Source organism: Acomys minous, assembly GCF_964271855.1.
Source record: "Acomys minous genome assembly, chromosome: 2".
Classification (NCBI taxonomy): domain Eukaryota; kingdom Metazoa; phylum Chordata; class Mammalia; order Rodentia; family Muridae; genus Acomys; species Acomys minous.
In genome coordinates, this window is record NC_140484.1 from 20,760,563 (window position 1) to 20,773,950 (window position 13,388).

A 13,388-nucleotide genomic window follows, 5' to 3' on the forward strand; every position below is an offset into this window, starting at 1 on the left:
TTCAGGCTGCCTTACAGAATCTAGGCCCCTCTCCTTTTAAGAATAGTGAGAGTCTTTATATATATACAATTTTACTTCCTTTGGGAATTGTCAGAAAGAAGAGCTGAGAAGGTAGGTGGAGGGGGAAGCTGAAGTTCTACTGACTGAAAAATCAGGAGTAAAGAGGAATAGATGTGGGCACATGTAGATAAAGCTTAAATTCTGTGGTTATCTTCTGGAAAGGCTGATGTCTGATGCTTCTGGATCACTACCAAGCGCAGTGTATAGTGATGGGGCTTCATTTCTCAACAGGGTCTTTTCTCTGAAACCTAGAAACTCTAAGGAGCATCACATAACCATCAGGGAAGATTAGAGGCCTGACCATTTCCTGATTGAACCTGTTTAGCAAGCACCTGGGGATTCTCAGAAGTACCCAACCCTATGCTAAGGAGATACTAGCCTTCAGCAAATGACCTTTAATCGTACCTAGACATTCTTCCCCCACCCACAGGACAATTACTCTGTTTTCCTTACTGTGATAGGACCCTGTGATACTGCATGTAAATGAGGTATTGTACCACTACATGTACAGGATTAAGTATCCTGACACCCCTAGCCCCAGCTAATCAGACATTCACCTCCTACAAACCCCTCCTCACTGCCCAAGGTTTATAAACAATGGTTGTCTGGCTTGTTATGTTATGCCTACACCGTTCCTCTACTATGATCATCTAAGACTCCATTTTTTTTTTCTGGGGAAGAATCACCTGTGAATGCTCAGGGCTTGATTATCAGGCAAGGCAGTCAGGGCAGTAATGGCAGAGCTGCCTTGGCTGTTGCTGAAATCTGTTTCATCACTGCTATCTTGGTAGTGAAGCACTACTGGGCCTGCATCTCACAGAACCTGCCTGCCAGGCTGGTTTCAGACATCTACCCGCTTCTTCTGTTGTGCTTAGCCCAGCAGCTTGACAAAGGGCTGTAACACTCTTGGTATCATCACTGGCGTGTGGAGTTCCTAAATCTCCACTGCGGTCTGATACCAACAATTTCATTTTAAAAGAACACCTGGTGTAACACCCAGTGGAAGATCATTTTCACCTCCTCTGGTGAAACCAGGAGCCTTACCTAGTGTAAGGGGCCTTGTCTCAAAGCACTGGAGACACTCCTGAGAAAAATGGGACCTTTGATATTGAGGTCTGTCTGGTCTCATCTGGGAACAAGCAGTACCTGAACTGACCTACCAGACACAGAAGCCAAGCCACCCACTGGACACAGAGCAACAGTAAACTACCTTCAGTTTTCACATAATCACTAAGACTTTTATACTAATTTATCCTTCAATATGTTATGTTAATTCTGACACTAATTCAAAATTCATTTATTTCTTCTTTTATAACCTCTTAAATTCCAGTTAAAGTAGGCTGGCCACTCCTTGTAATTTGTTTTACTGTCTATTCTAGCCTTGCACAAATGTGTCAGTAGCCATGCAAGGAGAACTACATAGAGCAAACACAGCTTTCTGGAGACAGTCCACCAGTCAGTATGGCTAGGATGGATTTTTCCACCAAGATTGGCATGGTCTTATTTGTCGAATGAATAGGTATGTGTGAATCAATGAGAATTTTCTTTTTCCTTTCTCTTTCCCACTGGCTCACAGGAGATTAATAAATTCTGAGCCAGGTGGCTGCTGCTTCTTTGAAGTAAGAAAGTCAAGAACTTTCCCCCTAGAAGTTCTCACTCATTAGACAAGTTATTTGAAGGTGAAGAGGCACCAGAGCTTCATTTCTTTTCCCTCTGACATTGGCAAATTTCATTTTTTCCAGACCATTGTTTTAATAATCTTATGGCCAAAGGGAAGGCCATATACATCTGTCTTTAGAATATCTTCACTCTTGCTCGGACAGTTCTGGGTGGTATACTAGTCAGGGCTTCTCTAGAGTTCTTTCCCAATTGATGCTCCCTGCCCCATTTAACTCCCAATGCCCACACTTACAGGTAGTATACTTGTCAAGGATCTCTAACGTTCTTCCCCAATAACTACCCTCACTTTTTTTTTAGCTTCCAAGACCTTCTGAGGCTGGGACTTGAATTTTTGCTACAGTTCAGCCAACCTTATAGTGAAGGCTTTAATTTAGTCTTCTGCAACTTGATTCTGTGGCCGTTGGGGGTAAAACATTCTCTTCAGGGCACATTCAGGAACCTTTAGACTGCTTATGCCCCTCTGGAGCCAGTCAATTTTTATCTTTGTTACTAAGTTCTTTGTTGTCCCTTCGCTATATTCTGAGATATTAGATGTTGGTTAGTTTTATCATGGAGATCATCCCTACCCACTGTTAATTTATCCAGAGATGCTAGGAGAAACCAAACAGCATCACCATCTTTTGTTATTTTTCCACAAACTGTCAAAAGTTTATTTTATAGGGTGACCAAATACGTTGATGTTCACTATTGGTGAATCAGGGTAATCAGATGCATGTATCTCTTTAAGTTTGTAATATCATCCATACATGGGTCTTCAGCGCTCTCCAAGCTTCCAGGTTGGGCACCAGTAACTGGAAATGCTTCAGTAGCTTTAGCAGTTAGAAAATTGGAAAGCGTATTTCTTTTCTTTTCTCCTTTATTAATTTATTCTTGTTACATCTCAATGGTTATCCCATCCCTTGTATCCTCCCATTCTTCCCTCCCTCCCATTTTCCCCTTATTCCCCTCCCCCATGACTGTTCCTGAGGGGGATTACCTCCCCCTGTATATGTTCATAGGGTATCAAGTCTCTTCTTGGTAACCTGCTATCTTTCCTCTGAGTGCCACCAGGTCTCCCCATCCAGGGGACATGGTCAAAGTTGAGGCACCAGAGTACGTGAGAAAGTAATATCCCACTCTCCACTCTACTGTGGAGAGTGTTCTGACCATTGTCTAGATCTGGGTAGGGGTTTAAGGTTTACCGCCTGTATTGTCCTTGGCTGGTGCCTTAGTTTGAGCGGGACCCCTGTGCCCAAATCTGCCTATCATAATGTTCTACTTGTAGGCTTCTAGGACCCTCTGGATCCTTCTACTTTGCCATTCTCCCATGATTCTCTCATCTAGAAGCCTATTTCAAATACTTAAAAGACTCATTTTTATAAATTAGTTGCTCTGGGACTACTTATGGTCCTAAAAATCTATATCTGCCAGTATTCTCTAGAGTAACAGAACTTATAGAATGAATCTCTTTACCTGTAAAGAATGATTTACAGGCTGTAGTCCCCTAATTGAACAATGGTTGGCTGTGGAAGGAAAGTCCAATAATTTAGTAGTTACTCAATCTACAAGGCTAGATGTCTTAGCTGGTCTTCAGTATACGCTTGAATTTTGAGGAAATAGGCTCTAATGCCAGGGAAGTTGTGAGTGAACTTTTGAGCAAGATGAGGGCAAACAGGCAAAGAGCACAGGTTGCTTTTCCCATGTTCTTATACAGTCTTCCAGCAGAAGGTATGGTGCAGATTAAAGATGTGTGTCTTTTTGACTCAGAATATAGATTAGAAGCAGATCTTCCTACTTTAAATTTAGCAAAATTATCTCACTTATGTGTCCTCAGTTTTTAGATTTTAGTTAATTCCTGATTTAGTCAAGGTGACAGCCCAGAATAGCCATCATAGGTATTATTTAACGTTACTGTTAAAATGTAGCTATTCATATATTACTATGAAGTAGACAGGGTTATGTTGAGATGGCAAATACATAGAAAAGTAATATTAGGAAACAAGAAGCTTTGTTTATACAGATCAAAGTGTACTGAAGATAAAGAAGTCCCACCCAAAGTCCAAAACACTCTGTATTCCTTTGGAGCTGTATTTACAGATGCTTGGACTGTAAGCTTTCCAGTGCATTTGTTCAGTGCCAATGGCTCTCTTCATCTTCCTGGCGATTTGCACTTCTTGTCTGATTTTTCTTTTCCTATGGAATCAGCACCACATCAAAGGGAAGCTCCCACCTGGACCCCCTCCTTTACCAATTGTTGGAAATATTTTGCAAGTGGATATTAAAAATATCATCACATCTCTGAACCTAGTAAGTGTGATTAACATTCTTTTTTGTGGTTTTCCATGTGTGAATGATACATCCCGAGAGTTATGGAGTTTGTGAGCCCTGGACAAAGACCACAAACTCAATATAATTATAATGGAAAGACTTATTGATTAGTTGCTAGCAGGATGACAACCTTAAGGCTGAATCCCTGGCATGCCATGAAGTAGGGCCATGTGGAAGTGTTTATTAAAGAAAAAAAAAACCCCATAAAAGACCTTCAGTATCTATGCAAGTAAGCAAATTGGTCTGTTTTGCCAAGTTGAAGGGTTGGGGAGACTCAAAATAATCTTTGAGTATCTGCAGAAGAAGTTTACTGAAGTAAAAAAAGCAGTTAATCATATCATAACTAGTACATAGTCATGCCTACAGTTTTTGGGTGGGAGTCACTCACTTAAGGGTTACTGGTGACTTGTCTTTCAGGTACTGGAGTCAGAGAAAATAGCTAGTGAGTACCAAGATGCATATCTACCTGAAAATGAAGTTCCTTTAACCATTAAATTCTCCAGTGGCTCTAGATCATATGCATCAAATCACTGATTCACATTTATGTAGGGTTAAAGGTTAACCTTTTAATTGTGCTTACTTTTTAAATATATGTGTTCAGCCAGTTTGTTACATAAGAGCTATATTAATTTCAGAAATAACAGAAGGAGAGGATTTTAGTCCATTACATTCCCCTTCCGCTCTCAGAGAATGAATTGGAGAATTTAATTTAAGCGCCTGTGGTATCTATAGCATTTGACATTGACATTTACAAATAATGAATAAAAGCAGTAAGATAAGAGAAAAGAGAAAACAAACATTTATTTTACCCAGGTAAAATTTGATAACCATGAATTAAACCATTTAATCAGATTGAAATCCCCATCTTGAGTAACTTGCTTTTGTAAGTTTTTGTAATTCTCTGATTTTAATGGGTATTGGTAATACTGAAGATCCTGAAGGGTAGCATGTGCTTTGGTATGCTAATAGATACCATAAAGAGTCATTTGCCTCTTTTGACAGTTTAGGGAAATGACTTCTTTTGTGGAGGAGAACTAGTTTCCTTTGGACCTAATATTCCAACCCTTTGTGCAGGATGATGAACAACATATGTTTCCAGCAACTGCTTCTCAGCTAAAGTAGACTATTGCTTTCAGGGCATAGAAAAGCTGGAATGCTTGTTAAAGTCCACAGGACAGAGTACATCTTGTTTTCTGTCTGGGTTTTGTTTGATCACCTGGAGCTAAAAAAGTACAGGTAGCTTTGGAGAGGTCTGGAATGCTGGTCCAAAGTTGGGGCTCAGACTGGTAGGAGCTTTCACCAGGATTTTCAGCAAGTCCAGGGATCTTACTGATTCCAAAGGACTACCAAAGGATGTTGTGGTGTTAGGAGTAGTTGATTAAAAATGTGCTGGGACAGATACAGGCTAGGGATATAGACTTTATCTTGGGTGCACATTTAAAAGTTCCAGGCCTGTGGTCCTGGTAGTTGGAGCCATGAAAGAAGTCCCAGGACTAGGGTGAGGATGTAGCTCACCCTCAGGAATAGACAATAGGTGGCAATGCTTAGACTGAAAGTAGGGTATTGTTGTCAGGGTACAGGAAGACTGGAATGCTGGGTAAAGGCCAGGCCAGGGAAGGGTACATCTTGCTTGCAGGAGAATTTATCTGGAATCTGTTTGACCTGAAACAGATGGATCCAAGTTGTGATTCCTGGAATTGCAAATGAATTTTTAAGCTTACAAAAGAAGATCAAATTTTAGATATAACAACATTACCATTGTTTTTAATCTGTATTGAAATCCTGCTTGTTAAAAAAGAAAAGCAGTTAACTAGTATCCTTAAATAGCTGGAATAGAGTTATGTTTATTAGTCATATTAAAAGCTTAGAGACCCAAAAACTTGGGGGTTAAAATCATGAACATTTTTCACATGTCCAGAGAGTTGGTTGTATATAGATTGGACAGAGATGTTTTCAACATGAGAAATATTTTTAAGTGTATATTTAGTAAACAACCAAAGGAAATTTACATTTTGAGCTTGTCACATGATAATAGTAATCAGTGCTTTACCCAGACTAGATTAATAACATCAGAATTCCATTGATTAATGTTAAAAATCCTCAATTTTTGAAGTTTTACCATAAAAATAGCATGGTGAGAGGGAAAGAAATGTGAAACTTTTTAAATTAAAAAAACATTTGTAACTTGAATTTATGTATGTTATTTTAAACCCTTATAATTTATTTCAATTTCCATATCTTTAGAATTTTTAATAAAAGTATTTATTTACTTTAAATTACTTAGATCAATCATCATTCATTTTTTAGACATTTACAACTTGCACCCTAACTTATTTTCTTAGACACAATTTTTGCAGATTCTAATTTTTTTATTTACTCATTTGTCATGAGATATAGGTGGTTGATTATTATGAGCAGTCATTGAAAAGCAAGTTTAATTTTGTTTTTAATCAGGGAGATGAGGTCCCCCTCAGTCACAGTCATAGGGAAGGGGAATGGGGTGAAAGCGGGAGGGAGGGAGGAATGGGAGGATGCATGGGATGGGATAGCAAATGAGATGTAATATGAATTATTTTATTTTTCAATAAAAATGTGTAAAATTTTGTTTTTAAATAAAATAGTAAAAGTTACATTGAAGCCTGTTGTGTGGGTTTGTCTCTTCTAGTTTGAAGCCTGTCAGCAAGGTAAACTGTATGAGTCTGTCTTTCTTAGCAAGTGACCTGGTAGCTCTAAAAAAAGGAAGGCCTGATTTTTATGTGTTCAATGACCTGACCAGGCAGTTGAAGCTATAGGAGATGAGGGAGCTGGGTGTTTGCTGTTATTAAACAGACAAAGCTACATTCAGCCATCAGCATATCTGGGAAGGACAAATTTGAGCAGGAAGTATAGTACAAATGGCCTCTGTATCAATCAAAATGACAGAGACTTACCTGGATGGTTGCCCTAGGATCCTTCATGGTGTTTTGGGGACAGAGATCATCAGTCTTTGGTGGTCACAGAGGACATCGATAAAATTTTCATTACTACATAGGGCAGCATTAACTTTCAGCTGCCAGATCCAGAGGATCTAAGAGACTTTGTGTAGATGAGGTACTCTAGAGCCCTGCCTACCTTGGTAAAGCAAAGAAGGGCAGTCAATTCTCTAGTGTGCTGCTTGTTTGGAATTAGGGTAAGGTCCTGGTACGGTGAGGCATGGGGCAGTTCTTTGCCCAGTGGTTAGAGTTGCCACAATTTAGGTGGAATAATTTGTGTCCCATTGTATTATTTGGAGGAGGCCTTAGTGTTATCATTAGGATGTTGAGTTATATATTTAATATTGATTTATCATTTTAATAAAATCAGTGATTACTCCCTAAACAGCTTTATGCCCAAATAACCACACAGAAAAACTAGGTTATATTTAGTTAGTCTAGAGCACTTTGGTGTGCAATAATTACTTCATCTTAAGCCTCCAAGCTAGTATAGTTTCATCTCACTCAGATTTTCCACATTATATTTGCATTTTACTCATATCTTAGGTCCTTCTCAGTCCTCCTAGTGCTTCTTGGTCCTCTCCACATGCATCCTCCTTTCTTTCCTCTTCTTTCTCCTCCTCTCACTGGACCAGGTTGTCCCACCCTATTCTATGTTATTGCTCAGCATTGGCTAGTTGGCTTTTTATTGGCAATACAGAGAACAAATAGGGACATGTTTACACAAACTTGAGACAGAAGATACTTAGAATAAACATCACAATGCAGTGTCTGGATTGAAACCAGACAGTGGGGTAGAGAAATCAGGATTTGAATGAACAAGGGTAAACTGTCTACAGTCCACAAGAACCTTATGCCAAGATCAGGATCTGTGTTTTGTCTATCATGGGAAGATTTAAAATAAATTATTTATTACCTTTACATGCCAATCCTCTTCCTTATTTTCTCCCAGTCTTTTCCACTCTCCTTCTCCCCAGTCACTTTTCCTCTCTCTGTCTCTCTTAAGAAAAGGGGAGGCCTCCCATGAATATGAACCAGCCTTGGCATGTCACGTTGTAATAAGGCTAGGCACATCTTCACCAATCGAGGCTAGACTAGGCAGCCCAGTTAGGGGAAAGGGTCCTATAGTGAGGGAACAGAGTTAGAGACAGCCCCTGCTCCTTCTGTTAGGAGTCCCAAATTAAGATCAACTGCACAACTGTTACATATAGGCAGAGGGTCTAGGTCAGTCCGATGCATGTTCTCTGGTTGGTGGTTCAGACTCTGTGGGTCCCTATGGGCCCGGCTTAGTTTATTCTGTGGGTTTTATGGTGTTTTTTGATCTCTGGCTCCTTTAATCATTTCCCCTTCTCCACTGCCAAATTCTGCCTAGTGTTTGCCTTCAACCTCTGCATCTGTTTTCATCAGTTGTCGTGTGAAGCCTCACTGATGATGGCTATTCTAGGCTCCTGCCTGCAAATATAGCAGAATATCATTAATGTGTCAGGGGTGGGCACCCTCTAATGGCATAGGTCTCAAGCTGGACCAGTGAGTGGTTGACCATTCCTCAATTTCTGCTCCACCTTTACCCCTTGCATATCTTGTAGGCAGAAGAAATTGTAGGTCAAAGGTCTTGTGAATGGGTTTGTGTCCTAATACCTCCACTGGAATTCTTGCCTGGTTATAAGAAATGCCTGGTTCAAGCTCTACGCCACCTTCATAGTTTCCTGGCAGTTTTCATTGCCCTAGGTTTCTAGCTCATCTCAGATTTGCCCCCTCCATGCTAGCTGGCTCTCTCAGCACTCTCTTTCTCTGTTCTCTCTCTACTTGGTCCTTCCTGTTCATATACCCCAATCCCTCCCCCCCCCATGTACCCACTATATATTCTATTTTACCTTCTCAGTGAGATTCAGCTTTCCCACACCTTGAACCCTCCTTGCTACTTAGCTTTTAGGGATGGTCTTTGGATTGTAACATGGTTATCTTTACTTTATGGCTAATATCTACTAATAAATGAATACATACCATGTTTACCTTTCTGTGTCTGGATTACCTCACTCAAGATGGTTTTTTTCCTTATAATCCTCCCACCTCTGTCTCCTTCAGCAGATCCTACCAGCATGTGCCACCACAACTGGCAATTTTTTTCTAGTTACACCCATTTGCTACCAAATTATGTGATATAATTTTTAAGTAGCTGAGTAGTACTTCATTCTGTAAATGTACAACATTTTCTTTATTCATTCTTTGGTTCAAGAACATCTTGGTTGTTTACAGTTTCTCCTATTATGAATAAAGCTGCTATGAACACAGTTAAACATGTCCTTGTAGTATGGTGGAACATCCTTTGGGTATATGTCCAGGAGTTTTATAGCTGGGTCTTGAGGTAGATCTATTCCCAATTTTCTGAGAAACCATCAAATTGATTTCCAAACTGGCTGTACGAGTTTGCAATCCCACCAGCAATGGAGCAGTGTTCCCCTTGTTCCACATATTTGTCAGCATGAGCTGTCCCTTGATTTTTTGTACTTAGCCATTCTGACATTTATAAGATCAATCTCAGAGTCATCATGATTTGTATTTCTTCAATGGCTAAGGATGCTGAACAATTCTTTAGGTGCTTCTTGGCCATATGAGATTCCTCTGTCTAGAATTCTATGTTTTGCTATGTACCCTATTTTTAATTGGGGTATTTGGTTTGTTGTTTTCTATTTTCCTGAGTTTTAAAAATATACTCTTATATATTATGCATGTCAGCTCTCTGTCAGATATGGGGTTGGTGAATATCTTTTCTTATTCTGTAAGCTTCTGCTTGTCCTTTCGAGAGTGTCCTTTGTGTTACAGAAGCCTCTAAGTTTCATGAGGTCTTATTGATTAATTGCTGATCTTAGTACCTGAGCTACTGGTGTTTTGTTTAGGAAGATGTCTTCTATGCCAATGCATTTGGAGGCTATTCCCCACTTTTTCTCCTATCAGGTTCAGTGGATCTGGTTTTATGTTGAGGTCCTTTATCCATTTGGACTTGAGCTTTGTGCAGGGTGATAGACATGAAGCTTTTTGCATTTTTTTCTCCATTCAGACATTCAGTTACACCAGCAACATTTGTTGAAGATGCTTTTCTTTTCAATTGTATAATTTCGGCTTCTTTTTTAAAAATCAAATATTCATAGGAGTGTGGATGTGGTTTTCCACCGTCTTGGAGGGCTGTTTGCCACCAGCTGATGAAGGCAGGAAGAGTAGAAGACTGTGAGCATGATGGAGATAAAATACTCCCACTTCAGGGAGCTAGCTCAACTTTAATCAGTGGAGTGGGTGGGGCGCTTCCAGGATAGGTGTACATAATTGGTTGAAACCAGACACTTTAAGAATGCTTATTTTGCATTCGGCACCGTGCTTCTATGACATGAAAAGGAACACAGTACCTGGTTACCTATAGGCACGTGGAGTGGAGAAGTAGCAGAGTGCTGTGCCAAGGGCCATATTTCAAATATGGTTAAGGGCATCTATGTCTAAAGACATTCTCCAGATGAAAATCAGGCAGAAAGCAGGAGGCCCTGCTGCGGACAGGGAGTCCTACACCTTATGCCCAGCTCAGAATGGCTATCTGGATTGGGAGGATTGCCACCTGAAACAACAGGGTACTTCCAACATGTGAATTTACTTCTTTGATATGATTCCATTGATCAACCTGTCTGTTTTTATGCCAATACCACATAATTTTTTTTATTAATATTGCTCTGTAGTGCAGCATGAAATCAGAGGTGGCATTACCTCCAGATGTTCTTTTATTGTACAGAACAAAGAAAGAATATTAAAATCTGCAAGGAAAATGACCAAGTAACATATAAAGGCAGACCTATTAAAATTATATCCAACTTCTCAACAGAGACTCTAGAAGCCAGAAGGATCTTAGCAGTGGTGCGGCAGACTCTAAGATACAACAAATATCAGCCCAGACTACAAGACCTAGTAAAAATTTCAATCGCTATAGATGGAGAAAGAAATATATTTCATGATAAAACCAGATTTAAACAATATATCTACATAAAGCCAGTCTTACAGAGGATACTAGAAGGAAAACTCCAACCCAAGGAAGTTAACTACACCTAAGAAAACAAAGGAAATAAATAACTCAGCATCAGCAAAACCAAGAGAAGGGAAGCATGATCAAACACACACACACACACACACACACACACACACACACACACCAACATAAAAATAACAGGGATTAACAATCATTGCTCATTAATGTCTCTCAGCATCAATGGACTCAATTTCCCAGTAAAAAGACAAAGGCTAACAGCTGGAAAAAGGCTTTCCAAGCAAATAGACCTGAGAAGCAAGCTGGTGTAGCCATTCTAGTATCCAACAAATAAGATTTTATTTTTATTTATTTATTTATTTATTTATTTATTTATTTATTTATTTCATCACTTCACAGTCAGATCTCAGCCCCTCCCTCCTCTTCTCCAAGTCTCACACTCCCATGCTCTCCTCTCACACCTCACTTCCCTTCACTGAGAATGAGACTCCCCCAAAGGGGTACCAATTTGTCCTAGAATCTCAAGTTGCAGTAGGACTAAGCACATATGCTCCCACTGAGGCCAGATAAGGCAACTTACTTAGGGGAAAGGGATAGAAGGCAGGAGAGAGAGAGAGAGAGAGAGAGAGAGAGAGAGAGAGAGAGAGAGAGAGAGAGAGAGACTCTACTCCCATTGTTAGGGGACACACATGATAATCAAGTGTCACATCTACTACATATGTGTAGAGGGCCTAGGTCCAGCCAATACATGCTCTTTGGTTGATGGTTCAATCCCCATGGGTCTGTAGGTCCTCTTGTGGTGACCTTGATGCCTCTGGTTCCTTCAATCCTTCCTCCCACTCTCCACCAAACTCCCTGGGCTCTGCCTATTGTTTGACTGTGGTTTTCTGCATCTGTTTCCATCAACTGCTGGATGAAGCCTCTCAGAAGGAAGTTATGCTAGGCTCCTGTCTGAAAGCATAGAAGAACATCATTAATAGTGTCAGCGGTTGACTCTCTCTCATGGTGTGGGTCTCAAGTTGGACCTGTCATTGGTTTGCCATTTGCTCAAGCTCTGATCCATCTTTATCCCTACACTTCTTGAAGGCAAAGCAAATGGCGGGTCAAAGGTTTTATGGGTAGGTTGGTGTTGCTCTCCCACCAAGTGCAAACACTTTGTTGGAATATCAAGAGATTGTTGTAGTAGAACAGCTATTTTCTGGTAGTGCCATATTTCCCTGGCTAGTGTTGATTTTATTCTTATACTGGGCTGTAGTCATCTGGGTTCTGGGGTTATTGTAGGTTTAGGTGCTAAATTTTAAGTTTGTCTTTGTTAGATGGGTGCCGTTTCTGTTTGGTTTTTTTTGCACGTTTGCCCCCTTGATTTTTTTTCTTCTCAGTCTTTTGGCCTGAGAGGCCTGGAGTTCTGCTGACAAGCAAGTTTTAAGGTTCATTAGGGTGTTTATATTGGAGTTTTTGTAGCCTGTGTGACTTTTGGGGTTTTGTCTACCAGTGTTGCTGCTTCTGGGGTCCCTAGTACCACTGTGGCCTCTGGTCCCTGAAGCCTGCATTACCTTGTGATGGGAAACTTTTTTTTAATTAAACATTTAACACGGAGTATTCAATCACATACCTGAGGAGTTTGAAATTCATTCTTTAATTTATTCAGTAGACCATATTTTAAATAAACTGCTCATTTTTGATTGCTTGTTTTAGGCTTACTTTTGAAAGCCTATAGGCAGTTAATAAAATTTGTTAATGGAAATGAATTACATTTGTACTTAGCATGACCACAAGCATAGTTTTGAGCAATTCATACACTTTGATCATTTATAAGGTGACTGAATATTTACTTGTGTGTCTTATCTATTTTTACCACTTTATAATAAGTTAGTAGCTTTTATATGATTGTGAGTTTATAGTTTTATCCCAGTCAAGTTTGATTTAGTCTTAAAATATTGAATTGAAGTTTTAATTGAAAGTCCTTTTGTAGTAAAATAAATATTTGAACCACAAATATAGGCCAGAGAGAGTCTGGGAACCTTATTATTCTTTTTTTATATGTAAAATTACAGAATACTACAGCTTCTTATATGGCTTGGCTTATCCAAACAGCTAACTTTCAAGAAAAGTAGCAAAGACAAAGAAGCTATACTCATATTTTAAAGTCAGTTATTGTTAACCTGAGTAGACCTTAGCACTTATAAACTTTATTTATCAAATATATTTCATTTATTAAGCATATGTTGCTTTTTATTTAAAATTGATTATTTTAAGACAGGAATTACCACATAAAATTTATCTTAACCTAAAATATTTTAGAGAGCTCTTATTGCCTTCTTAGTTGAAAAAGAAGAGAACAATAT

At 39.4% G+C, this 13,388-nt stretch overlaps 1 protein-coding gene across 1 annotated transcript in view; it reads left to right on the forward strand.

Moving 5' to 3' along the window:
- The first annotated feature begins 3,051 nt into the window (after positions 1 to 3,051).
- Positions 3,052 to 13,388, forward strand: part of LOC311582265 (cytochrome P450 2C70-like) — a 50,032-nt gene continuing 39,695 nt past the window's right edge. Inside the window, exon 1 of the mRNA XM_084755224.1 lies at positions 3,052 to 4,026. Within this exon, the coding sequence (XP_084611350.1) occupies positions 3,859 to 4,026 (168 nt within the window). The 5' untranslated portion in view covers positions 3,052 to 3,858. The remainder of the gene's footprint in view (positions 4,027 to 13,388) is intronic.